At 49.8% G+C, this 26758-nt stretch overlaps 1 protein-coding gene across 1 annotated transcript; it reads right to left on the bottom strand.

The window, feature by feature from the left end:
• Positions 1–1657: 1657 nt before the first annotated feature.
• LOC124475306 (adenosine kinase-like) lies at positions 1658–25622 on the bottom strand. Its single transcript, XM_047031807.1, has 5 exons — positions 25415–25622; positions 12131–12166; positions 8958–9072; positions 2559–2645; positions 1658–2231 (listed from the first exon to the last, which is right to left on the bottom strand). Exons 1-5 carry the CDS (start codon positions 25460–25462, stop codon positions 2107–2109), a joined length of 411 nt encoding a protein of 136 aa, XP_046887763.1. The 5' UTR covers positions 25463–25622; the 3' UTR covers positions 1658–2106.
• Between the last annotated feature and the right edge of the window lie 1136 nt (positions 25623–26758).

The following is a 26758-nucleotide window of genomic DNA, read 5'->3' as shown; positions in this document are numbered from 1 at the left end:
ATAATTCTGCTTGCAAAACCCATTGCCAGCAACATGATTCATGAGTGGATCAGCACGCACGTATAACACAGTAGTTAATCCCAGAAAACATCACCTTAATATGGGCAGAAGAGGCGCAAGCTAAGGGTCCAGGGAGGCAGTGGCTGGACCCGCCTGCGTCTAGATATAATGACTGTCACCCGAGGCCCTAGCAGGTCCCACTCTGCCGCACGGGCCCACGGATCATTTGAATTGGAGCATGTGCCATCATCCTTGCCCATCCCCCCACCTCAATCCCTGCCAACTGCCACACTGCAGCTCAGAATCACTGCTGTCCATCTGCGGGGCAAAACCTTGGCTGCTGCCCCGGTCCATTCTCTGCCTGGTGGGTAAACTAAGAACGGTGGTCGCAAACTCACCAGAGCCAATACAAGTTGTTTATTTTATTTTTACTAACATCATGCTACTGCAATTCATGTCCAAGATCGCCATGATCTTCCAGAAGCTTCTTTCATGCCGACAGAAATTCTTAATGAAAATGAAACTCTGAAGTTTTCGACTTGGACACTGATGAGTGTCCAGGAGATGTTTCAGTAGAAACTAGATCAGTGAAACATTACTTTATAATTTTCTATAATGTCACGTTTGAGTGCCTGAAATTTTTTCTTAGATTTGTTCCTTCTTGTGCCAAAGCGAACTGAGATGTGGTTAATAGTTTTCTTATCATGGTAAGCGTTTTCATTGCTTAATCATGGCTGCCTCTTTTTGTGTTTGTGTTTTGCCATCTGTCATCTTGAGAGGCAAATGAACCAGCTGCCACGTAGTGTGATCTGGTCCAATCAGAAATGTGGTCCTTTTCAAAGCGCATCTGTGTGAAACCTTAAAAATGCTGATGAGAAAAAAAGTGTCTCAAAGTTGTTAATAACATTTTGGCTAGAACACGCTTTCACCTAGATGACCCCGATTAGCATAACCGCATAAACCCAGACTCATTACCCACACCGGATCACACATAAGAGATTTGTTGGAAGTAGAGCTCCACTTCACATTTAATGAAGCTGAAATATGAGGGTTCGCAGGTTGTCAGCTGTACTTTCAAATACAACCAAACCAGTATAGGGACTACCGTGTTTTCAGAGTGGGAGAGGGGAGTTGGGGTTGATCTCAGAACATTTCTCAAGTCTTCCACCCAACGCTCCCATTAGCACGTTCGCAGGGGGAGGGGCAGGGCCTCCCTCTGATCCTGGTCTTCAACACCCGGCGCCGGCACAGCTGGCGACCAAGGATCAGCCTAATTTTCAGGTCCTTCTAATGATCACCATGAAGAGCAACCCCTAATCCCATAACTGGGAAAAACGACCTCCTGCAGCAGTGCAATTGAGACCCAGGGACTATGGGCATCCAGTTAGAACCCCACTGTGCCGACTGGAGAACCCTGAGGAGAACCAGGCCACGAGGCCCGGCCAGCCCTGGACCCCCTCCTGCTGATGAGGGGGAGGGGAGGCCCACTGTGCCCACCACAAACGCTTCACTTGTTGCTGCCTCTTTCTGTCAAAAGGTGAAAAACAACCCGCCGTTTTGTACGATGACACATTTTTTGTTGAAATGTAATGAATGACGACATACACTGGGACCACCCATGGCTGTGTTGATACTGAAGGCTCCAGGAAACATGGTGCGCTGTAACACAAACTTGATCTTTTATTTTAAGATTTATTTTATTCATTCAGCAGACACCAATTTTTTTTCTCCAGACTCACACTCTTCATGTGAGAGTGATCACTTATTGGACACAGTAACCTATAAATAGCCTATATTGCAATAAAGGTCTGTACAGAAAATGACATTTAATAATGCCAATATATGGCACACAAATCTAGTGGCGTGTTGCTTATGAAGTTACCTACTGAAGAAGACCAATGCTTTGTTTTTGTTTTTTTAAACAACTTCCCAAAATAAATGCATACAAGTAATGTCGACGATCCATTCATCGTGGCATTACTGTCATTGTACAAACTTTACACAACGTTCAGGCAAACGTAAAATTCAGGTGTCTCATAAAGAAGACATGAAGCTGCTCGGAGCTTGGATACGGAGCTTGGATACGGAGCTTGGATACGGAGCGTATCAGTGGAAGTCTGGCTTCTCTGGGAAGGTGCACCCCACCCGTCTGATGATGACGTTGGCTGCGTAGTGGCCGGCGCGTATGCAGTCCTCCAGCGGTCTCTCCTGCACCAGCTCTGACAGGAAACCTGGGAGCACAGGGGGTCAGAGGTCAGCTGAGCGCCTCCCAGCGTGTGTGGGGGGGGGGGGGACGGGACATGAGAGGCAGCAGCAGTGGGAATAACAGGGGCAACCTCATCCTCTTGGGGGAATCAATGAATGACTGTGTCACGTGACCACAGGACCGTTTCACGCCGAGCAAACCCAGCGAGATAAATGTCACGTTGGCGTGATCTAGAGATGCCACCCTGTTTCCTTGGTGATGAATCAGAGGTTAATTGGATATGGGACGCGAGGACCCAGCTGTGGTGGCGGTTAAGTGGCACAAACAAGACCAGAACATGCCGTAACTGTACCTCCCACGAAGGCATCTCCTGCTCCGTTTGTGTCCACTATGTCGTTCTGGTCAATGTCCAGCACGGGGAACATGGTCACCTTCTCACCTGCGGACAAGCACAGAAGAGTCTTGACATGCTGAGGAGCACAGGCTAGATCAGTTAGGTCAATGACTGAGTTAATATTTGACGAGCCACATTCAACCCATAAATGAGATGTGCTTCATTAGCGGAGAATACTTTCATTTATCATAAAAACAGACACCACCTGTCCGACCCTCCCTTTAATTGAGCGCGGCGCGTTATCTTCCGTCGGAATATACGGCTTCAATTATCGATAGCACATGCTCTTCAAAGAGACTTCCAGTTGAAAAGGAGAAACCAGGGGAGGAAGAAAGGAGAGACCACGTCTACTCGGATGACAACGTCTCCAGGTGGAGGACGACATTAAATCACCAACTTGGGTCCGTACGATTGAAACCACACACAGGCTCTTTAAACAAGGCCGGTCTCCGTGCCGACGGGAACCTTCAGACAAGGTGTGGGGAGACGAAAGACTGACACACGGGATGAAAGGAACACTGGGAGGCCGACCTGTTCCTGGGAGAGGGAACCTGGGAGATTAAGGGAAGACAACAGGAGCGCCCTAATGAACCCCCCTGCTAACGAAACACAACAGCACACGCCTCCACCTTCTGAGCAGCGGACACCACCCACCTGACCAGCCTGACTGGAACACCAGCCACCTGACCAGTCTGACTGGAACACCAGCCACCTGACCAGTCTGACTGGAACACCACCCACCTGACCAGCCTGACTGGAACACCACCCACTTGACCAGTCTGACTGGAACACCAGCCACCTGACCAGTCTGACTGGAACACCAGCCACCTGACCAGCCTGACTGGAACACCAGCCACCTGACCAGCCTGACTGGAACACCACCCACTTGACCAGCCTGACTGGAACACCACCCACCTGACCAGTCTGACTGGAACACCAGCCACCTGACCAGCCTGACTGGAACACCACCCACCTGACCAGTCTGACTGGAACACCAGCCACCTGACCAGTCTGACTGGAACACCAGCCACCTGACCAGCCTGACTGGAACACCACCCACCTGACCAGTTTGACTGGAACACCAGCCACCTGACCAGCCTGACTGGAACACCACCCACCTGACCAGTCTGACTGAGTCCGTGTTGCGTCTGACACTGTACGATAATCAGACGCTGTTGTTTGACTGGCCAGATGTCAAACAATTTATTATCCTGGATTAATACTACCCATGTAGAGGAGTGACCAGCCACATGGAGAATACTAACAATCGCACGTGGCTTATTTGAGAGAACCGTTTCCCTTTCAGGAAAGCAGCTGATTACACTTTGATAATAAACGACTCTAGTCCAGGATCATTTTAGGATCAGCTAATTAGTAGCATAACGACTTTGCTTAATTAATGCTGCACATCAAGCTTGTGATCCCTCCTCCCTTTTGAAATGATTAACTGCACGTCCTACATGTAAATTGCGCCAATAATAAATCAGAGTTGGTCAATTATTCCGCAGTTAAAGATTGAAATCATTAATTGTGAGGCTGTTTACATATAAAGAGGGGTCTAATTCAAAACACCAACACAAGACACTGCTAAAAGGCCCAGGTGTTGCATGGAGAGCCATAATAGGAACTGCTGTAATTATTGAGCATGGGCTGTGCTGTTCAATAGCCCTAAGGCTCTGAAAAGAACTTCAGATGGTAAATCTGTTTACACAGCTCAAAACAAAGGTTACTCCTTCATGAGGGTTTCCAGTGTGGGTGGCAGGGGAGGCAGATGGGAGACACACGGCAGAACACGCTGATGGAATATCAGCATGATGTTTCTACATGCATGCATACAATATCACATATAGAAGTGTACGATACGCTACACAAGGGTCCTTCAAACTCCCGCTAATCACACATGAAGGCTGACGCGACACGCTGTGATGATTATGTGTCGTTGCGGGAGAAGTCCGTAACTGTTTCCCTGCTTAATGAAGAAGAATCTAACACAATGTGATTGCTGATTAAATACATGCGACTCCATGGTTTTAGCATGTCTGGTGATTAGATGAGAGAATATGCCTTATTCCACAGCCAACACAAGATCCTTACTCTACCGTTTGTATGTAGAGGAGATTGTTAAAATGTGTTCTGCCTGAATGATAGACTGGCCTTGACCAGATTATTATACACAATCATGTTTATACGATTACAAACGACACATTATGAATAAACAGCATCCTCAAGAAGACTTCCGACATACTCGTCAAAGTGTAATGTGGACCCTGAATGTTCAACCGTCACTTCAATCACAGTGAGTGACCAGTCATAAGAAATACTGTATATTAAAGGCTGTATATTAAAGAAAACACAAGAAACATAGTACACCCTCCACCTCCCCCCTCCTCTCCTCCACCTCCTCCTCTCCCTGCTCCACCTCCTCCACCTCCCCACTCCTCTCCTCCACCTCCCCCTCCTCTCCTCCACCTCCTCCTCTCCCTGCTCCCCCTCCTCCACCTCTCCCCTCCTCTCCTCCACCTCTTCCGCCTCTCCTCCTCCTCTCCTCCACCTCTTCCTCTCCCTCCTCTCCGTCCTCCCCCTCCTCTCCCTCTCCTCTCATCACTGCCAATCCCCTGCAAGTGAACAGTTCCCAGAACTTCTTCTGAGGCAAATGATTAAACTTGACTGACAAGTTAGCTCAGGTTACAGTCCGCCTGTTCCCTTGCCATGTGAAACACAAAGAGCTCTTTGGCAAAGGGCGCTCATGGAAATGGTCATAAAAACTCCCACTGCCAAAAAAACTCAGCGACTGTTGTTACTGGCTTGTAGCATGTCTGAAAACATCACTCCACGAAAATCAGTTCACATTTCACTGTAATGAGGGCAAGGTCATTATTTGCACTCATTATAACTCTGCTACACTCTCTTTACAGGTTCTTGTAGCGCTGGAAGTACAAGTATAATAAAGGTTGATTGTGTTCATTGAAGCAGTGCAGGGCGTGTGTGAGAGCGTGCCTGCTCTTCAACAGTTAACCTGTGGCATTGACAAAAGCAGGGATTTGTTTAAGAATTAAATATCTCCGAACAATAATTCGCAATTATATGCTTTTGTTAATTCACTCCTTGTTACTCCCTCATTAACAACTGTTGAATGCTAATGATTTTACTCGAGGAATCATTTCAACAGACGAGACTCTTTGAAATTTGTATCAATTAGGGCCTTTGTTAATGGTTATTCTACGGAACAATGCAAATTCTCACCGTTCCAGCAGGGCAGAGTTATTCTCCTATGGTCTGAGAAACAAGGCTGCAAATAAGACACCGCATACGATTTGATAATAAGCACATAGAACTATAGTTTGAAATTATTACATGCTTGATGTAATTCTGTTTACTTTCATTTGTGACTGACATCAGGTTGAGAAAAGGGCTTGCAGGTTAGCAAATGTAAGTTTGTCAACATCGCTACACAACACAAGCACGGTCGCTCAAGAAAATCTAGGAAAACTGAAACACGTCAAGTCATCGAATTAGTTTTTTGCTTCAAAATGCACATTCAATCATGCAGTTTAAAGACAATATTTCTCAGCAACACACCTACCCAATAACCCTAGTGCTGGAACAATTCCTCCCTGTTCCACCCAAACTAGAATCTCCAAGAAAAGGAAGGATTTCCAATGCTTTCATGGCAATGCTAACAGGTTAGCAGCAAAATGACATACAATCTGTTTCTTTATGGTGCCTGTCGTCTGTCTTCACTGTAACCACTGGCAGAGACATGGTACACCAACATGAGTCAGCGCCAAGCGAGAGAGGAGAGGTCACTCACTGAGGATAAGCTGCTAAATGGTTCCATCTTTCTCTCGAGAGAAAACCCCCCCAAACAAAACAGGGCCTTTTCTACATCAACAATTTAAAACAAATCTCTTATAGCTGATTATAATGCTGAACAGATGAAACTACCATAATAAATCGGGAAACCCGTAAGAACAGCGCAAACGTCAACGTGTAGACACTGTTTTCTCTCCACTTCCTGCCTCAAAGGAGGGGCTATTTCTCATGCCCAGGAGCTGCTGGCTAGTAGCCTGTATCATCAGGGACTTGAAATGACTTCACCTCATTTGATTAACGCTTATAGACCTGGTCCTTTCTTCCAGAGTTAAAGCCCTCCCAGCCAGGACCTGTCCTCCGGGGGGCCCTGGAGAGCCCTAAACCCCAGCAGAGAGGAGGCTGGCTCAGGCCTGATCTAGTCCTGATCAGCGTTCAGAGCTGCCCACCCCCTCCCCCCCCCCCTCCCTCCCGCTGAATGATCGTTTATTAGATCTCATCGTTAAGGTTCAGGGCACAATGATCTTAATTAGCGCTTTAATGGGTGTATAAGCAAAAGCACGGAGCAGTTCAGCGATGTCAGCGGCTGCTAAATGAACGACTGTTTCCCTCCCTCTCAGCTCTCTGTAGGCATGTTGGGAGCTGGCAGGTGATGAAAGACTAGTTGAGTATCCAAATTAAGGGCAGGACAAACCAACAGATAACAATAACAAATTGACATCTCTTTTTAGAGAATTATACCACAGGGGAAGGCATTCTCCTGTCCTTAATCACTCTCAAATGGTTTAACATGACATGCAGGGGCTGGCAAACGATCAAATCCTGACAGGAGGACAAATTGCAAACAAAATGAGAGATCAAGTTTATTAGAGCACTGCCTCTGGGAAATGAAAATCTTTAATTCTCTTTTTACATTGACATTTATTTGGCTTCTGTGAATCACAGTATTCACACGCACGCACGCACACACACACGCACGCACACACACACGCACAGCGATTCTGCCACGCCTGCGTCTGTAAGCGCCTCATCCCACTGCTAGAACATTCCATGACATTTATCATGTTTGCCTTTGTAGATGACATCAGAAACACATTGTCTTTCATGCCGCCTGCATTCATCATGTGTTTTATATGGAGTTCACAGAGACGCAGAGCTCTGTCTTCATGCAGGAGCAACGAGAGAAGGCGGCAGGAATTATCCATCACTAGGAAACACCTGCACGACAATGGATGGCTTCATTTCCCTTTGAAGCGTTGGGCCTGGAGGATCCCACTCAAACCCCCATGTGAGGGAAGCCTCTTCCAATAACCCTACACTTGTATGAAGAATGACAAAGCCACAAATTCCCTTATTAGCTCAATATAATGCCATCCGTCAAAGTGGCATAAAGGGATGTGCGTTAATCTATATTTAAACACTACTTAACCAAACCTCTCTGTTTTATTTCATATGAATGGCAATTGATGTATCAATCTTCTAACTTAGATGAAAGATTAATACTAGTGATCTGTGATTAAGTCTGGTTGCCTACAGGGGTGTGCGCCAGCCGTTGAATCCCACACCAGGAGCTGAGGAGGGGGTTACGCTGCTGGATCGATGCTGTGGGGCGCTACGGTACAAGCTGTCTAGCGGCGCCTGGCTGTACTGTGGTAGCCTGTCTAGAGGCTGGGCCTCAGGTCTAGAGGCTGGGCCTCAGGTCTAGAGGCTGGGCCTCAGGTCTAGAGGCTGGGCCTCAGGTCTGGAGGCTGGGCCTCAGGTCTGGAGGCTGGGCCTCAGGTCTGGAGGCTGGGCCTCAGGTCTGGAGGCTGGCTCTGAAGTCCCCTCCATCCCTGTGCACGTGTCAGTGAACTGAACTGGCAGGGCACTGAGGAGAGACACCCCCTGGCTCCAAACAAAGGCAAAGGCTCCAAGCTGTAATCGGAGACCATCACCCCCCCCCCACCGCCCTCCCTCCCCCAACAAAGAGCTTAGCCCTGAAACCCCATGACCAGTTACGATGATGCCGTCGTTTAATGTCTACTAACGCCGACAAATATGCTCCCTGAGAAGGAGCTGAGAAAAATAAGATTCAACAGACAGAAGAAACCCCCCCCCCCCCCCAGGTGTGAGAGAGCGAGAAAAAGGGAGCGAAAGAGAGAGAGAAAGAGAGAGCTGACATGTTGAGCTAAATCACCCAGGACTGCTTGGGAATGTGCCCAAGACAAGGTAAGAAGTACTTCACAAATCAATGCTTGCCTCCTTCATCCTACACACCTCTTTTGTACTGAGAGAACAACATGGCTTATCGCAATGCCTTTGATTTTCTATACATCTGGTGTCAATTTTTGCGGTTCGCTTCAAAGAAAATATTGTTGCCATTTGCACTTGTTGCATGTAGCTATTTCAAGGCAGTGTTCTGCACTGGGAAGAGACGAGAACCAAGTGAAGGAAAACAACAGGTGATCTACTGCAGGTGAACATTTGATTCTCCATCTGAAATGAGTTGGGAAATGAGCTATGGGGGGGGGGGGGGGGGGGGTTGGTGGGGGGGAGGTGTTTCCGTACCAACAGTTGCCACGGTGTCGTCCTTGCCCTGGGTGAAGACCACGACTCTCTGCCTCTTCTTGTTGACTTTGGGCAGGCTCTGGGCCTGCCTCGCCACCTCTGCAATGTCGTCCGTCTGCGAACACACAAGGACACCAGCATGAGATAATAAGGTCTTCCATTAGTCAAATGAACACTGTAGCCTAGAGTCCAGGAGAGAGCCAATTTCGGGAGAGTTAATCAGGGTTCGAAATAATGATTTGAGGGAGGGTGGTAGTGGGTGAGTGAGTGGGTGGGTGGCGGGGGGGGCTTTCTCCAATACCGGACGAGAGATCAAGTGATAATGAAAATAGATGGGGTGTAAAACAATTTGAGATAGAGATCGAGAGGGATCAATGTAGGTGCTCAATGTTTTTCTAATCGAGAAATCGCGAGATGAATGAGAACTTCAGGACTAGCGGTGTATCACATTCCATGGCGGTGGCGGGGGGAGGGGGGGAGATGAAAATAGCCGGGTGCGAAGACTTGGCTGCTGTCACACAGAGCTGCTCATGAGAGTGGTTGGGGGATTGGCACAGTGAGGAAGAGGCATCGCTCTCTTCCTGAAACAGGCCATCTCTCTGCAGCATCTGCACAGAATGGATATTTGCCTGGAGACCACGGAACTCTCCGGAGTGCTTGCCTTTGATCATGAGAGGGATAGAAAAAAAAACTAGAAAAAAAAAAACTCCACACCTGTCAGTTGTGCTTTATGATTAACTCATCATGATGTACTATGACAGCATGGGCTGTCTTCATCAGCACCTCACAGTGGGCCAGACGCCTACATTGTCCTAACACACCAGGCAAACAGGCTCTCGGGAGCCCTCTCCCTCGCTGGCACCCGTGTCATGGCTTACACTGAGGACCCCCCCGGGCCGGGCGAGCGCACACAGAGCAGAAAGGGAGTCATCAGAGAGATAGGATCCAGCCCAATAGCGGCAGTCACAGTGGGCACACTCTAGCCAATGAGGTTTAACACCTATAAATGCTTCCCAAACGTCCTTTAATCAGCCCTAAGAGGTCCGGAGAGACCTTGGGCAGAGGAAAAATGGGTGTAACACCCTAAGTAAGTGCTAATGGCGAGGTTAATACAGAGGCTGTTAGCAGGCAACAGCAAAGAAGCAATTTGTCACTGTGACTGAACGTAACCACAAGCACTCCTCCAGACACTGAATGCTAAACCGCACAGAGCTCCGGCATGTTGTCACACTTTGGTTTTATGTTCGCTGACATTAAATCCAGGAGGACGTCAGTGTGGAACCTGAAGGCTGGAAAAGCTGGAGGTGGGAGGGTAAGTGTTGTGATAGTTTAGGAGGGCACACCACAAAATTAAACACAAACAAGATGTTATTTCACCCGGGAGGACGGTCCTCTTACCTGTTTGCGTCCTACGGCGACACAATGCAGAAAACAAATAATGTTCAGCGTGAGTGCATATGAATTTGGGCGAGGGAGGGAGGGAGGGGGGGGGGGGGCGAGGGAGGGAGGGGGGTTGGGGGTAGATTCACACATGGTCAATTTAGTTTACTGCTGACAAACGGCGGAGGCCTGATCGTGCTTATGATTGATCAGGCCCAAATCTGCCACGTGTGCGTTTTGCTGTTTCTCGGTTCGTTTTCGACCGTAAAATATGAGGGTGCTAAATTTTGTTTCTGTATCAAAGCCACTGAAAAATGTGTCCTCTCCCCAATGCAGCTTGCTTCTGAAAAAGAGCCAGGGACAGATTCAATTACGGCTGCTCTACAGATACCTCCTCTCTGACCGTTTAAAGGAAACTGATCACAATCGGGCGGCTAAATGTGGTTGGATTTACTGATCGTGGGTGTTCTGGAAGTGGAGGAAAGACTATCTCTCGTTGGAAAACAGTCAGTAGACAAGCTTTCTACATAAAAACACCCTAGTGTGCGTTTGAATAAGTATGTAAGTATATATATATATATATACTCACACACACACACACACACACACAAATACAGCACAAATATGTTGAGATGAGCTTTCATTCAAATACTTTATCACAATGTCGGTTCAAAGTGGAAGGAGCTGCAGAGTAATTCGCTCATGTTTTCTATGTTCACCTTCACACGACCCAGACCAAAACTGTTACCCCAAAAAATACAAATCACAAATACACGACAGAAGAGTCCACTTCAACTGCTTGAACCATCTGGAAATACTGTAAGTACATACTAGTGATGTTATCTGAGAAATCACATTCGTCCAATGCAATTTCGCAGAGTGTTCTGACAAATCAAGTTGACACAGAAAATGTCACAGGATTGTCACTTGCTGGAGTGTCTGTGCTTTGCCCTTTATATTTACTTTTTGTGATGTGAGCCCCCCCCCTCCCCCCTCCCCACCTCCCCCTCATCCCTTCCTCTCTAAAACCTGTCACAGTCACCAGGATTGCATTTCTATTCCAGTCACGTTGATCACACCGTAAGTGATTCTGGATGACAATTATTCACCCAGAGCTGAGCCATTTCCAAGGGAGCTCCACCTTTGGAAAAAATATATAAAATAAAGAGACGCCACTAAAAACCCCTCTGCCCGCTTCAGAACTCTCCTGTATTTGTCTTTGTGATTTTGTGTTTTAGGGACCGATGGAGGACCACTATCATTCATCCTCCACTTAAGACGCAGCCCCCCCCAATAAAAACACGCATATTCTATGTTCTAACAAGCCCTGTCATATTCGTGTTTGCATAATCTGAGGAACCACAGGTGGCAGTCATGGGGGCTATTAAAAGGGCTGTCTGAGCTGTAGGACGAGGCATGCTGCTGCAGAGGAGACCTGTGTCCTCTCTGGGTGTAATGAAGCTAACGAGGCCCCTTCTTAACCAGGCAACCTGACCAGCCCGAAGCCTGGAGAGGAAGGCTTGAAACCGTGCCCAACTTCTCAGCTTCCCAAGAGGCTTTTCAAAATTCAATAAATAACATCTGTAGGCGATGTTGGGTGCAGACCTAGCTGAGTGCGTCATAACACAGAGCTGGCTGAACAAAGAAACCATGACGACTGCCAGGTTTCCATAGCAACTGCTGCAAAGCCTGGAGAGTATAATAGCACATCAATCACTGTCCAAAAAGAACTTCATTATCAGCAAAAATAAACCTTTCGGATCTGTTTAGTGTGCAATTGGCGGTCAACTCACCTCAAAGCCTTGCTCTTTGGCGAAAGTGGCCGCCTCCTGAACAAAAAAAACGACACAAAAACAACAGAAAGGAGCAGTTAATTATAGAGTGGAGGAGCAGAACAGAGTGTCACACTACCAGCGGCACACAAGAGTCAAGCCATCTCACTGTCTCCAGCTAGCAGCTAGCAGCTACAGTAGCATGTGTGCTGTGTGGCACTGACGCTTGAGGGGTTGAGTCACTGGAGGTGACGGGGAGGCAGGCTGCTTCCTGATTTAGACCACCAGCAGAAGCACACCCATTTAATCCTCTGGCCCACTTTAACTCATCTTACAACCAGAGCGCGAGGGGAAGGCCACACCATTTCAGCCCAGAGGCCGTGAAACCACCCAATAGGAAATGGAGGAGGGGAGGGGGGTTCCCCTACTAGTGGAATTCAATGCTGACCACAGTTTACAGTGCATGATACAGCTTAATACAGCAGGTGATTCTCGCTCTGTGGATCCCCACTAATCAACAGTAGAGGCTGCGGCACGCCAGGGGCCATGAAGCCTGCACAAATCACCAGTGACAAGCCGGCACACTGGCTTCCCTCACGACCTCAGACAAAGCAATAAGTCGATGCTATGATGCTAAATGATCCAATTATATGAAAGGGGCCGGTGGCTTGCCTGGCAGTGTGACCTTGGGGACAGGATGACAACCTGCTCTTCATTGAGGTGGAGCAGGGGGAGGAGGGGGAGGGGGGGGGGAGGAGGGGGAGGAGGGGCAGGAGGGGGAGGAGGGGAAGTGACATGGAACGATAAGGTGACTGGTCCCTGGAGGTGAAGCTCTCCTCACGCCTCCCTGCCCTGGATCGACATAACCCCAGCCAGGAATATGTCAATGTATCTCACCCACACACACACACAGACAACACACACACCCACCCACACTTCAGAGAGCTAGTCAATGACTGTGGCCACTCAAGCCCTTTTTAATGAGCAGAGGCTTTGGTAAGTTGAGGTTCGAGGTGCTCACATTTGTTTTCATTTATTTGTGAGCAGTTATTGACGTTCCTCCTCTGGAACATGTCATCACAGGCGAAACCTCTCGCCGGGCTTCGTGCAGCTTGACAAACGTGTTGTCAAAACAAAGATGTGTCTTCTCGAGCTCTTCAGGAAAGCTTTAAAAAGGGACGCTTGAATGAAGGCTGAATAACGCTGTCGTTGGGCGGCAAGACTCCATCTCTATCTCCCCCCCTCCCCCTCCCCCCCCCCCCCCCCCCCCCCCTCTATTACCCTCTTCAGTTAGCATCTGTGTCGTGAGGAAAGGCTCTTCAGGAAGAGTGGCTGTCAGCAGCATGGAACATCCAATGGCAAACCTTCCTACAAGCCACCTGTGTGTAATAGGCATTTATGAATTTCAATGAAGCGAAAGAGAGTGTTATGGATATTCACTGTTTGCGTAGAAAACCCTTGCCAGTGTTATTATGCAGATTAGCTAATAAACATGGCATTACGTGTATCTATGCACCGAACAGCTGCTGTGTGAAGTAAAGTCGCATGACGTTATCTTCGCGTTTACGACCATGTTTTAAGTCGTTTCGTAAAACGTCTTTTCGACGCTAACAACAACTAGCTAGGCTACCACAAGCGCTGAGGGGGCGAATGAGAGCACATAAAGTGATGAATCGTGTGTTTTCCGTAGCGCGCTCATTAAAAAAACACCCTAACAAGATGACCACAGATTGCATGTATTCTGGTTTTATGAGGAGCCTGTTTGGAGGAGGGCCGGGGACTCCTTGTGAAGGACCACAGTATGTTCCTCTGCAGCTGTCGCTACAATGGCAAGTGTCATCAAGAGGCATCTGGGCCAGATCTTCCAGTCCTCAGAAAGCCAGCTCATTTGTTCAACCAAGGCTGTGATTACACATTCCCCGGGCCCAGTCTGGTTCCTCAAGTCAAGATGGCATCACGCTGGACCGGGGTGGGGGAGGGGGGTGTTTCTGTGTGTGTGGGGGGGGTGTCGGGGGCAGTGCAAGGTAGGGGATAACAAGCGGGGCTTACAACCTCCTAGCCCCTGCCTGTGTTGCCATGGTGGTTTGGATAAAGCTCTCCGAACATGGGGAGATGGTGCCAGTGCTGTCAGAGGCTCATGCAGTCAAAGGGGTATTTTTAGAGAGCTTAAGTTAATAATCCAAAACCCAGTCAAAGGGTTTGGGGTGGGGTGGTGGTGGGGGGTGCTGGAGGAGGAGGGGGGCAACTAAGATTTCTTGCCAAGTAAAATGAAACAGGAAATAGACTACACGCTTGATGCAAAAAAGCTTTTTGTTTTGGTTCAGTTTTTTTTTTTGCAACACACACTTTGGTTGTTCGCCCCAGGCCACTCATCAGAGCATGGAGAGAAGACAGATTTCAATACACAGGGAGTCAGGTGGCTGAGCAGTTAGGGAACCGGGCTAGTAATCAGAAGGTTGACGTTGTGTCTTTGGGCAAGGCACTTCACCCTACTTGCCTCGGGGGGAATGTCCCTGTACTTACTTTAAGTCGCTCTTGATAAGAGCGTCTGCTAAATGACTAAATGTAAACCTTGAGGAAATTCCCAAACCTGGACCAGATCTGCCGCTACATGTAATAATGCTTCTCACTGTAGAACAGGTACTTTCATTAAAAACAGAAGCTGAAAAAATACAAACTACACGCAAGAGGCAATAAAAAGTCAGTGCGTCTGGGAATTCAATTTGTGATTACATATATAAATAAATCTGAATTCATGTGTCAACAGACCCAATTCCCTTTGGGCCAACGGTGGGGTGAAAACACAACTCTGTTTGACTGCTTGTAATGTCAGTCACTGTGATAGGTAAGGATATCCACAAGGCAAGCGGGAAAATGCAATTACAGAAGTCATTGGCACTCAAACCGAAATAATAAGGTTAACAAACCACAACAACATCACATGCTGTTCGCTCTCTTCCTCTGTGTAACGAGCTGTCAAGCAGATGTCACAGGACCGAAGAGAACAGCGTAGAGAGGACAAAAGATCCTATTTCGGAGTTTCAGAAAGAATGTAAATCAAAGATCAGGCCTCGGTGTTAAGGTTAATAAAAGTTGATAAGCTGAGTAGAGCAGTTTCCCCTAGGCCATTCAGAAAGAAGGGCTTTTCTCGACCGTGTTCGCCCCGGCTGAAGCTGTGGTAGATATTGAATTGTGTTTGACATTGAGGAAGGGTGGGCAGGCGGGGGGGGGACTGAGGGGGGGACAAGGGAAGGCGGCCCTGACAAGTTATTTACAGCCGGACTTGTGTTTAGTTGCCCCTTTGTGGACATTTCAATAAGAACCCGTTTTTTCCGTTTCAGTTTCTTTTCTCCATCTGGGTTTGGATTTGGCTGGGTTTACAGTGGGCTTGTTATGAAACATAATGAGGCAAGATTAGAAAGCATTCCCTCTCTGGAAGTACTGAGTGTACTCTAAGAAGCAGAGAAAGCAGAGAAGTAACAAAAGGCACAGGAGAGATTGTTGACACTGATAAATACCTGACTGAATCACTGACAGATCATTGACATGAATTCGCACAAAAATTAAGTAACAAATAAGCCTTAAGACAAACGGACAGCTTTGCCAAGGATCGAGTGTATCAAGTATGGAATATAAAAATAGAGCACATGACAGTTTCCTAGAATGAATGCAAGAGTTAGAAACATCACTGAAGTGTCTCTAGCAGCTTAAAAGCAGAGTGAAAACAAACCAAAACAACAGCTGGCACTCTGCTCAAGTTTTACCCACAGCATAAACTCATCATTATTACAACACTGTTTACTCATTCAGCATACTTCAAGAGGGGGGGTGGGTGGGGAAGATTCAGTACAGAACAGAGTGAACATCGTTGGTGGTGGAGGTGTGTGTGGGTGTGTGTGGGGTGGGTGTTGCCCTGAGAGTTGCCGAAGGTCACACCTGTGCTCTGGTTGTGGAATGTTGACCGCCCGGTCTCCCCCCTCCCCCTCCCCCTCAGCACAGGGAGGCAGTGCACGGGAGATGCCACACCCCAGATACTGGTGCCCAGAACAGCTGCATGGGGCTGATAGGATCATGCAGCCCCACACTGGGCTCCCCACTGCCTGACTGAAGGAGGAGAGGGCCGGGGGAGGAGGGGTGAGGATGAGGTGGGGGGTGAGGAAGAAGTGGGGGTGAGGATGAGGTGGGGGTAGCAGGCCAGGGTGGTTGCTCTGAAGGAGGACAGAGGAGGACGTAAGGTGTGTTGGGGCTGTGAACTGCCGGGGCTAGCTAGAGAATGCAGCATTTCTGCTGGAGCATGACATGCCACAAACACAGCCACCTGCCAAACCTGACGTGCAAAGGCACACATCGGCATTACCGCCAGTGGGAACTCCATCTAGTGCACTTTATGACCCTGTTGTGTGTGTTTTCTGCACCTCTGGAACTCACTTCTGCAGAACGGTCTGGCAAGGAAGTGTCTGTGGTTGTAATTAAAGAGATATGACAGGACTTTCCAAGTGTCTGAATGTCAGTCAGATCCAGCCTAGATAGACAACATCAGCGTGTCCATTGAAAGCTGTTCACCACAAGTGACAGACACAGACAGACACAGATAAAACAGCCAGTTTCTGATTGGACGACACAAGCAGCCATGATGGTTTTGAGGCTGTGCCTGACGACCAGGCGTTCCAAACAAACACGGCTGCTTAGCAACCGAGGAGCCTGGGGGAGGGGGGGGGGGGGTCCACCTATGCTACCATTGGGTCAGTTTCCACACGGTGCCCCTGAGGGGGCCACCCCGCCCCCCCCCCCCCTGAGGAGGCAGGGGGAGCGGCCTCTTAGCGAGTGCCCGCAGGGACCACGGTGTTACCTCCAGCACTGGTCCAAAGGTTTAAACGATCGGAAACATGTGCAGTCCATAAACATCTCCCAGCTGATAGGGATCAGGGAGGAGGAAACGGGGGAGGGGGGGGGGAAGAGGGGGAGGAGTTAACGGCACAGGATGTGACCTCACGCTGCAAGCTGGTGTGTCTGCGGCGCTGCGGAGCGACAGTCTGATCCAGGAGGGGGGGAGGGAGGGGGGGGGGGGGGAGGGAGGGGGGAGGGGTTTCTCAGTGTGATGGTCTTATCAGCAGTGAGGGCCTCTATCACAGATCTCACCCCCGGGGCTTTTTACACGGGGTCAGCATACGAACCCGGGCGCCCCACCGACTGACTGTCAGGAAGTGGAATGAGAGGGCAGCAGGAGATGAGCTGCTCCCCGCTGCAGAATCGGTTAGAGGAGCGGCGACCACAGCGGTGGGTTCCATCTCGTTATTTAAAGCTCCGTCGCTTCTCGCTCATTATATGATCCGGGGGGAAGACTCACTGCTTGGTGCTGGGGGGGCTTTGATGGCTGAAAAAGGTCAAGACAATAAACAAGGTTTTTTTTATTTTCTTCATCAGACTGAATTGTGTCCAGCCTTTCCAAAGAGAACAGCGACTGTGCCCTCCTGTGGATAATAAACATGTGAGAGTTTGGCCCCGTTCTGTTTACCTCCTAATGAGAAACAAAGATCTGATCTTCTGGGATTTGAACGCTTCAAACAATAGGGGTATAACAGCCCTCAACATAATTCAAACCATTTGCGTGTACGAGAGGGGGGAGATGAGAGCTTTTGTTTGGATAAATTCTCCATATGAAACAGGAGATGATGTCTAATCTGTTATCTGTTGATGTGGCAAAAGATGGCCTCTTGCCAGACGAAAAGCAGAGCTCTTTTGGGAAGTCAGTGACAAACCCTGTTGCTTGTACACACGTGCATGTGTCTGGTCATGCTGGCCGAGGTGCTGCCCTGGAGAAGAAAAATAACTACAGGGCTTTGGTTTTTCTTTGAAGGAATGCCTCGGAATGCTACAGTCGGCCCCGCAAGAATTAAGGTCACAAAAACAAGCGAGCCAGCCAGTCAAGTTTGAGTGAGGAGAGAGAGAAGCCAGGCAGGGAAGTGAGGTTTTCAAAACAAGTCCAAAAAAACAACCTCCTTGACCGCACATTCATTTGATATCATTTAATTAATTTGGGGGATAGTAAAAGTCATTAGTCATCAGCTCAACTCCTAACCCTATTTATCCAGCTCCCCCCAACACACTGAGTTCCATACATTGGACTTCTGTTTGACCTCCATATCCTCTGATGACAGTGGACTGGAGGAGCCAATCAAACAGGAGAACAAGGGACTGGAAAACATGACAGCATTCCCTGGACTGTGGGAATAGGCCCTGGTAGACAAAGGGCAGTTCTCCAACATTGTGGATAAGGGGATGGGTGATAAGGAGGGGGAGGGGGCGGGGCGGGGGGTGAAGGTTTCACGGGATCACAAGCAGGGAACCAGGAGAGTGTTCTGAAGGTTTCACGGGATCACAAGCAGGGAACCAGGAGAGTGTTCTGTAGGGTGTTAGGAGTCGGCTGGGGTTCAAACTTGCGTCGCTCCGGCAACAAGATGACATCCTGCGCTGACCCCCCCCCGCTGTGACAGAAATACACTGACTGGCCTCAGTGCCAGCAGAGCACGGCTGTTATCGATCCGCCCCCAGCGCTAGATCTCCTCTTACATCCAGAATTATTCTCCTTCAGAGGACTCCACCGTGAGAGCCCAGGATGACCTGCCTGTCTCTCTGGTTGGCTGGTTGGCTGGCCGGCGGGATCTCTGTCTATCATGGCAGCTTGTTAAAGGTGCTCTCTACTTTGCCGTGGCGTGGTTGTGAAACGCCTCCTCTTTTAACCCCGGCAATTTGTAATATTTCATGGTTCAATCCAGAAGTTTTGGGAGCCGGCCCTGGACTGGCACGATTACAGTGGTTAGCTGGACTCCTCCGGCGGAGCCATGCTGGCTGCTGAAGTGGCCTCCCCCCCGACAGGCACCCCAGGCTGGGGGAGGTAGGGCAGGCACCCCAGGCTGGGGGAGGGCAGGCACCCCAGGCTGGGGGAGGGCAGGCACCCCAGGCTGGGGGAGGGAGGGCAGGCACCCCAGGCTGGGGGAGGGAGGGCAGGCACCCCAGGCTGGGGGAGGGCAGGCACCCCAGGCTGGGGGAGGGAGGGCAGGCACCCCAGGCTGGGGGAGGGAGGGCAGGCACCCCAGGCTGGGGGAGGGCAGGCACCCCAGGCTGGGGGAGGGAGGGCACCCCAGGCTGGGGGAGGGCAGGCACCCAAGGCTGGGGGAGGGAGGGCAGGCACCCAAGGCTGGGGGAGGGAGGGCAGGCACCCAAGGCTGGGGGAGGGAGGGCAGGCACCCAAGGCTGGGGGAGGTAGGGCAGGCACCCAAGGCTGGGGGAGGGAGGGCAGGCACCCAAGGCTGGGGGAGGGCTCCCCTACCGGAACTTCCAACTAGAATTTCTCCCTCGCTCACGGACGACTCTCTCGAAAGGCGAAATAAAAGTACTGAGAACCCCAATATGTTTGAGAAAATATGGCATCAGTTCTTCCAACATGTTAGGGGATGAATGTCCTCACTCGTTCCTGATTGAAACTACTTCAGTGTTTTGGAGGGCGATTGATATTGGATTTGTTGTGATCTGCTGCGGTACTATTAGTGTCTATCACTGATATGGTTTGGTTTAGTTTTTCACTGTGTCTGTTTGTTTTTTCAAGTCTTCGCAAGCTCTTATGGTGTTTCGCAATATGTCAACTGTCACTTTTTTAAAATAACAGTTTTCTATAAAAAGCACTTTTACAAATGCTCCGATGACAACAATCTGGCGAAACCCAATAAACAGATAAAGTAAGGAGATCCAACACAGTTGGGTAAACTCTACGTTTACTCCAAATGTAGGGCTTCCAACGCGTGGCAGTTAAAGTGTTGGATATGGTGCACAGACACGTTCTGACACGGTGGCTTACTGTGTGGGGCGGACTGGGCCTGCGATGCTACTCCATGTGATGTAGGCTCCAATTAAAACAAGACAGCCATTCACATTGAGCTCTCCCCCTCGACTGATGGCCACCGTGCGCGTCACTGATGCTCCTCTGGCGGCAAAGGTCAGCCTGCTTGTGCAGCGACGGCGAGAGCGCGTGACTCAGAGAAGAGGGCGCGTTCAATTAGACGCCGACCACACCAGAGGAGAAGAGCAGATCTAATGCTTGATGTCTTCTTCTCCTCGGTTGACACAGTTTCTGAGGGAGGAGATGGGAGTCAGGCTGTTAAAGACCTTCCAGTTGGCCTTCCAGTGCCGTGTGAAGACACGACAAGGCTTATGCCTCAGGTTCCTCCGTCTCTCTCCACACAGCCGCACACTGGAGTCTACAAAGGAGGGCTGTTACCGCTGATATGTTAATCTGTCTCTCATATCTCTTTGTTTTAGCCAGTGAGACAGGATCTTTTCCCCGAGCTACTGTGAGACACACGTCTCCCGTCCTGTGGTTGAGCTGTCAAGAGGGAAATACCTTCCCTCTGACTGTTCTTTTTTTTTTTTTTTCTTGTAGCGAGAACACCCCTTCTACCCTCAGGGGTCTTTAGTGAACTTGCCATCACCCACACACCCTGCCGGCGGCGAGCAGCACTCCCCGCACACGTCACGGCGGCGATAACCAGTCACAGGCTTCACCATGGAGATAAGGCTTCCTAGCAGTCCGTCAAACAAACAAAGCTGGATGACGAATGTGGGAGGTTTCCAGAGAACGCCGCCATGTTGGTCGTGTCTCTGTCTCTCTCTGCCTTTACTGCACGTGTGTGCGTGTGCACTCACACTCACACACACACACACACACACACACGCTCACACACACACGCTCACACACACACACTCACACAGACACACACACAGACACGCACACAGACACACACAGACACACAGACACACACACTCACACACACACAGACACGCACTCACACACACACACAGACACACACACAGACACACACACTCACACACACACAGACACGCACACTCACACAGACACACACACTCACACACACTTCAGCCTGTCCTGGAAAAATCATTAAATCCCCCTGCACCTCACACACACTGCATGCAGATGGAGAGGGCTGAGAGCCAAAATGCCTGAGGGGCTTTTCATGACAATAACCTTCTGTGGAGCTGGGAGCCTCCTGCCACCTTCATCACGGGGCGGCGGAGGGGACGCATGTGAAAACAAGCAAGAGAAACGGCACCAAATATCAGGTGAGGAACATTCATTAAGTACAGAGGAAGACAGAATCTGTGTCATTTTCCCCTTATGGCCCGGGGAGTAGGCTGGCTAAAGGCTCTTAAAGAACAGCTTGAACACAGAAATGATGATGATTCTTCTCGTCTGGACGAAAAGTGCATTAATATGGAGCCGTATGCTGTTTCCACTTGTGTTAAATGGCTAGCCTATTGAGGATTCAATTACAATGGCTGCCTGTCGTTTTGGAGGAGCGGGGACCGTGGGCCACATCCATAAGAGAGGTGAGGGGCTGAACGGAACAGACTGAACTGGGAGGCATGCAGAAGGCCCTCCTGCAGGAGGAGAACCATGTCAGGTCAATGGCAGAGGAGAGGGAGGAGAGGGAGGGAGGCAGGCAGGGAGGGAGGGAGGGAGGGAGGGAGGGAGGGAGGGAGGAGAGGGAGGGAGGAGAGGGAGGGAGGGAGGAGAGGGAGGGAGGAGAGCGAGGAGAGGGAGGGAGGCAGGGAGGGAGGAGGGAGGGAGGCAGGGAGGGAGGGGAGGCAGGGAGGGAGAGAGGGAGGGAGGAGAGGAAGAAATATAGACAGAGAGACAGAGGGAGAGAAACCAGAGAGAAAGATTGAGAGAGAAACTAGGAGGGGGGGGGGGGGGGGGTGAAGGGGATGGAGGGATTGGCTCTGGGGCCAAACCCTGAAGCTCCTCATCTGTGGTTGGTGGGGTTTCACCAGGAGGGGGGGGGGGCATTTTTAAATCATTCAACTGTTGCTCCTACTGCCCAGATAAAAGCCCCCCCAATTACTTGAAGTGATCTAAATCGAGCAGGCTATGAATTCCGGCTTATAGAACATCAGTCAGGGTGATTAATTCTGGCTCAATTAATCGTTCCATTTGTCTATGATATGTCTAAAATTCCACAATACAAATCCGCTGTAATGACCCAATCCTTTCCCCCCACATTGTGTGGTTTATCTTCAACGCTCAAAAGGCAAAAAGCACATTTGTGGCTAATTTTATCGGGGAATCCGCTGGAGTGTGTTTTTTTCCCCTTTCTCCGGCAGTAATGATTCCCTCATTCAGGCCTAATTAACTGTGGCCATTAAAGGTGGGGAAATGTAGTGCCCTGGGTTTCATGTCAGGGAGTCAGGAGACGACAACACAGGAGGACTCAATTAGGCCTGCTCCGAGCCAGGGTTAGCACACAACATGTTTGCCAATTAAGTGGAGTTCAGTCTGATGTGAGTCTGACTCTTCCTACTCCTCTGTCCTCTCCATCTCAGAGGCCCAGGCACCAAAGAAACAGCCTGTCTATCTGTCTGCCTGCCTGCCTGTCTGTCTGTCTGTGTGCTCCCCCCCTCCCCCTCTCCCCCCACAGCAGAAGAGCAGATGTCCCAAAAGGCCATAGTGCAGCGTAGTGCAGTCAGTAATTACAGTGTCATGTAAGGCTGGACAGGCAGACAGACAGACAGACAGACAGACAGACAGACAGACAGGCAGACAGACAGACAGGCAGGCAGGCAGGCAGGCAGGCAGGCAGGCAGACAGACAGACAGACAGACAGACAGACAGACAGACAGACAGACAGACAGACAGGCAGGCAGGCAGGCAGGCAGGCAGGCAGGCAGGCAGGCAGGGAAGAAGGCAGGCAGGCAGGCCCTGCTTGCTGATGCCAGGATTCAAACAAGTACCAGCAGGATTAAGTTCCAGTAGAATTAGGCAGCTTCTGTCAGACACACAGCAGAACAGCAGAAGCAAGTCAAATAAACTGCCATCTAAATGGAGCATTATTTTATTATATATTATATAGCAAGACGTTATAGTGCATATGATTGAATGTCAAGCAGAAGAAGAGAACATGCTATTAGTGGGAAGTACATGGCACGAAATTGGAAAGTCTTTTCAAATCTCAGTAATTTATATGAAAACAAATGTCAATTTGTTTAAACTCAAAGTGTGTTCAGTTCTATGCACGTTGTATTGTAAACTCCACTCAGTCAGTGTGTGGGAACAGGGAGTGGACGGGCCCGGGTGAGGAGGGAAGGGGAGGAGACACTGAGACACATTAGCTTTTGCTCCTGGCATCTTCTCCAGGCTAGGGGGGGGGGTGTGTCTCTGTGATCCTGAGTGTCATTGGCTTGTTATGAAAGCACTGTGAGCAAGGGCTGATCCATCGCTGAAGCTGGGGGGCTGTGTGTTTGTGTGTGTGTTTGGGGAGAGTAATAGGGGGCCAGAGTGTGACTGATCCGGTGCTGCTGCCTGTCACTCAGCATGCCCGCTGTATGATGGCCAGCCCTGTCTGGCTGGGGCATGGTGGGAGGTCTGCCTCCAAACATATGAGCAGCCTCTCCTCCACACTCCACACAAGCAGCCCACACAGGGCAGGCCAGGAGGAGACCCAACACTCCACACAAGCAGCCCACACAGGGCAGGAGGAGACCCAACACTCCACACAAGCAGCCCACACAGGCCAGGAGGAGACCCAACACTCCACACAAGCAGCCCACACAGGGCAGGAGGAGACCCAACACTCCACACAAGCAGCCCACACAGGCCAGGCCAGAAGGAGACCCAACACTCCACACAAGCAGCCCACACAGGCCAGGAGGAGACCCAACACTCCACACAAGCAGCCCACACAGGGCAGGCCAGAAGGAGACCCAACACTCCACACAAGCAGCCCACACAGGGCAGGCCAGGAGGAGACCCAACACTCCACACAAGCAGCCCACACAGGGCAGGCCAGGAGGAGACCCAACACTCCACACAAGCAGCCCACACAGGGCAGGCCAGGAGGAGACCCAACACTCCACACAAGCAGCACACACAGGGCAGGCCAGAAGGAGACCCAACACTCCACACAAGCAGCCCACACAGGCCAGGAGGAGACCCAACACTCCACACAAGCAGCCCACACAGGGCAGGCCAGGAGGAGACCCAACACTCCACACAAGCAGCCCACACAGGCCAGGAGGAGACCCAACACTCCACACAAGCAGCCCACACAGGCCAGGAGGAGACCCAACACACGTTGGACAGGAAACAGGAAACAGCCCTACAGGCCCGGGAGGACTTCCTCCTCTTCTTCCTCTTCTTCTGCTTCTTGGAAGAGTTTCCATTTCCTGGTGTTTACCATGCTGGCTTTTGACTAAGAGGCCCAACCAAGACTTGATTATAGGGCACAGGCCTGGACAGGGTCTCGCAAAAGACAGTGCATTCTCTTCCAAAACACACACTAGAGAGTAATTATCAGAGTCATTAAACGATAATGACTGGAAGGTGTGTGCACAAACAGTTACAGTACCACCCACCAGAAAGTACAGATGATTTGTAAAATGTACAGTGAGTGCAGCGTGAGGCTGAATCGTTCCTCACAGCAATTAGGCAGCGAGAGACATACAAAGAGAGAGGGAGAGGCAGAGAGAGAGAGATACAGACAGAGAGAGAGAGATACAGACAGAGAGAGAGAGAGAGAGAGAGAGAGAGAGAGAGAGAGAGAGAGAGTGGGGAGTGTATGCAGAGGCAGGTCTTCAGGAGCTTGGGGGGGGGAATGGGGGGGAAGGCTGAAGTCAGCATTACCCATAAATCCTCAACCCTGCGAGCACTTTCTTCCAGTTCCACCCCCCGCTCTGAGGACCTGCTCTCCACTGAACACACCAGGCCCTGTTTAGTGGCTTTGGCAACGGGGGAAGGGGTGTAGGGGAGGCTGGCTGGCTGAGGGGGGAGGGGGTGAGAGTACAGTCCAGAGCTGCAGTGGGCCTCTCAGGCAAACTTGTTTTCCCAGCTAGGGGACACTTCCCTGCAGCAGCCCAGTCTGTGACCATAGCCTGACCTCCAACACACTGCTCATTTCCACATGGGCCAGGAAAAATCAATAGATTAACCGGCATGAAATGGTGACACGATTAAGATGAATGATTACAGGGCTAATTCTTATCGGTCTCTTCATTGGGGCGGCTGCAAAGTGAAATGTTAAATGGCTGTTGGGGTGGAGGGGGGATAGCGGGCGACGAATTGAGAGAATTTGATGCTTTAACTGTTATGTACTCTAAACTCCCCCTCCTCCCCCTAAGACTGCCACACACACACACACACACACACACAGGCAACCGACCCCAAAACAATGTGTTTTGAACTGTGCAAACAGCATACATCATTCCTAGAAGTCTTGACAAATGGTCTGTTTGGCTCACCGTCTCGTTCCCAAACAAGATGTCGACGTACGGCATGACCTTCATCATGGGCTCCTTGAAGAACTGGCTGATGAAGGGAGCGGAGAGGTTCAGGCCAAAGAGTTTGTTGTTTTCAGAGGCGTGCTTTGCCACCTTCAGGATGGACTCTGGGGAAACGGTCAGGAAGAAACCCTGAAAACAACAAGAAAACAAGATTCTCAAACTGTTTTTTCTTTCTCCCTCACTGCTTTCATCGTCAATGCCCAAGAACCAACAAGGCCGCCCCCCCCCTCCTCGTCCCCCCCCCCCCCCCCAACACTCCCCAACACCAGACAGACAGGATCGTTTGTGGTCTGACAGAGAACATGAGCCAAAGTAGATGGAAGCGGAGACTACCCTATGATCTTGTTGCTAATTTGTGGCTTTTGGACTTTGACAAGGTAATTTCTAACGGGCTACAAGGTGCGGCATTAAATACCACAGAGAGTCAGACAGCATGAGACTGCATAAACGTTTAACTCCAATCGCTTCTTGGAACATGTATACCGTCCAACAATGAGAGAGGGCAAGAAAGAGAGAGAGAGCAAGAAAGAGAGAGAGACAGAGAGAGAGAGGGACAGAGAGAGAGAGAAAAAAAGAGGCAGGAAAAATACATTCAGGACAAAGCTTGTGGCTGAGGTCCAAGACCTGTACTAGAGGAAGCAACATGCACGTATCCGATGATAGCAAGAACAAAAGTCTCGTCTGGACTCTCGTTACTTGGAAACAAGAGAGGCAGGTCCACTCATTGTGTGAATGAATACAAATCAGGTAAGAAAACACCTTTGTGTTGCAGGTTGAAATCCGAAGCGAGACTCTCCTGCGAACCCGCACAAAAACACTGATCCTTTGATACCGATCTCCTTAACCTTGTTTTTCAGCTACAAACTTGTCTTTAAAACCACTGTGTCACAATAGGGCTGGAGAAGAGATGGTGGGGAGAGGAGGGAGCGATACAAAACAAATATATATATACGTTCTGCATGACGACACATTTAATCTGCTTCCATTGTGAGCACAAGTGCAGCGCTCATTAAAGCATGTATGACATTTGCAACAGAGCAGTGACCTTCATGTAAAAGGAATTGAGGAGAATGCTGGTGAATGGGGGGTAGTCTGTGTCGTTGATCAAACGTACAATATATTACATGGCACTAAGTGGCTGAATGCTTAATTACATATTCATGCAGTCTCTCGCTCTCTAGGCAAGATTTCTCATGACTTTACAGAATGGTGGAGGAAGACATCTCTACCACAGGATTGGGTCAGTTCCCCTCGGTTGCTGTGTTCTGGTACCATCTGTTGTAAAGGAGAGGTGTTTTGAAG

This window comes from Hypomesus transpacificus, chromosome 13 (assembly GCF_021917145.1).
Source record: "Hypomesus transpacificus isolate Combined female chromosome 13, fHypTra1, whole genome shotgun sequence".
NCBI lineage: Eukaryota > Metazoa > Chordata > Actinopteri > Osmeriformes > Osmeridae > Hypomesus > Hypomesus transpacificus.
The sequence above is the reverse complement of the archived record's forward strand: the minus strand, read 5'-3'. Positions and strand labels throughout refer to the sequence as shown.

Coding starts and splice junctions, on each gene's coding strand:
- LOC124475306 (XM_047031807.1), bottom strand. CDS start 25,462: ATGATGAAGGTCATGCCGTACGTCGACATCTTGTTTGGGAACGAGACG. Junction 12,167..25,414: donor TCTTGTTTGGGAACGAGACG/GTGAGCCAAACA, acceptor TTTTTTGTTCAG/GAGGCGGCCACTTTCGCCAA. Junction 2,232..2,558: donor AGGAGATGCCTTCGTGGGAG/GTACAGTTACGG, acceptor CTGTGCTCCCAG/GTTTCCTGTCAGAGCTGGTG.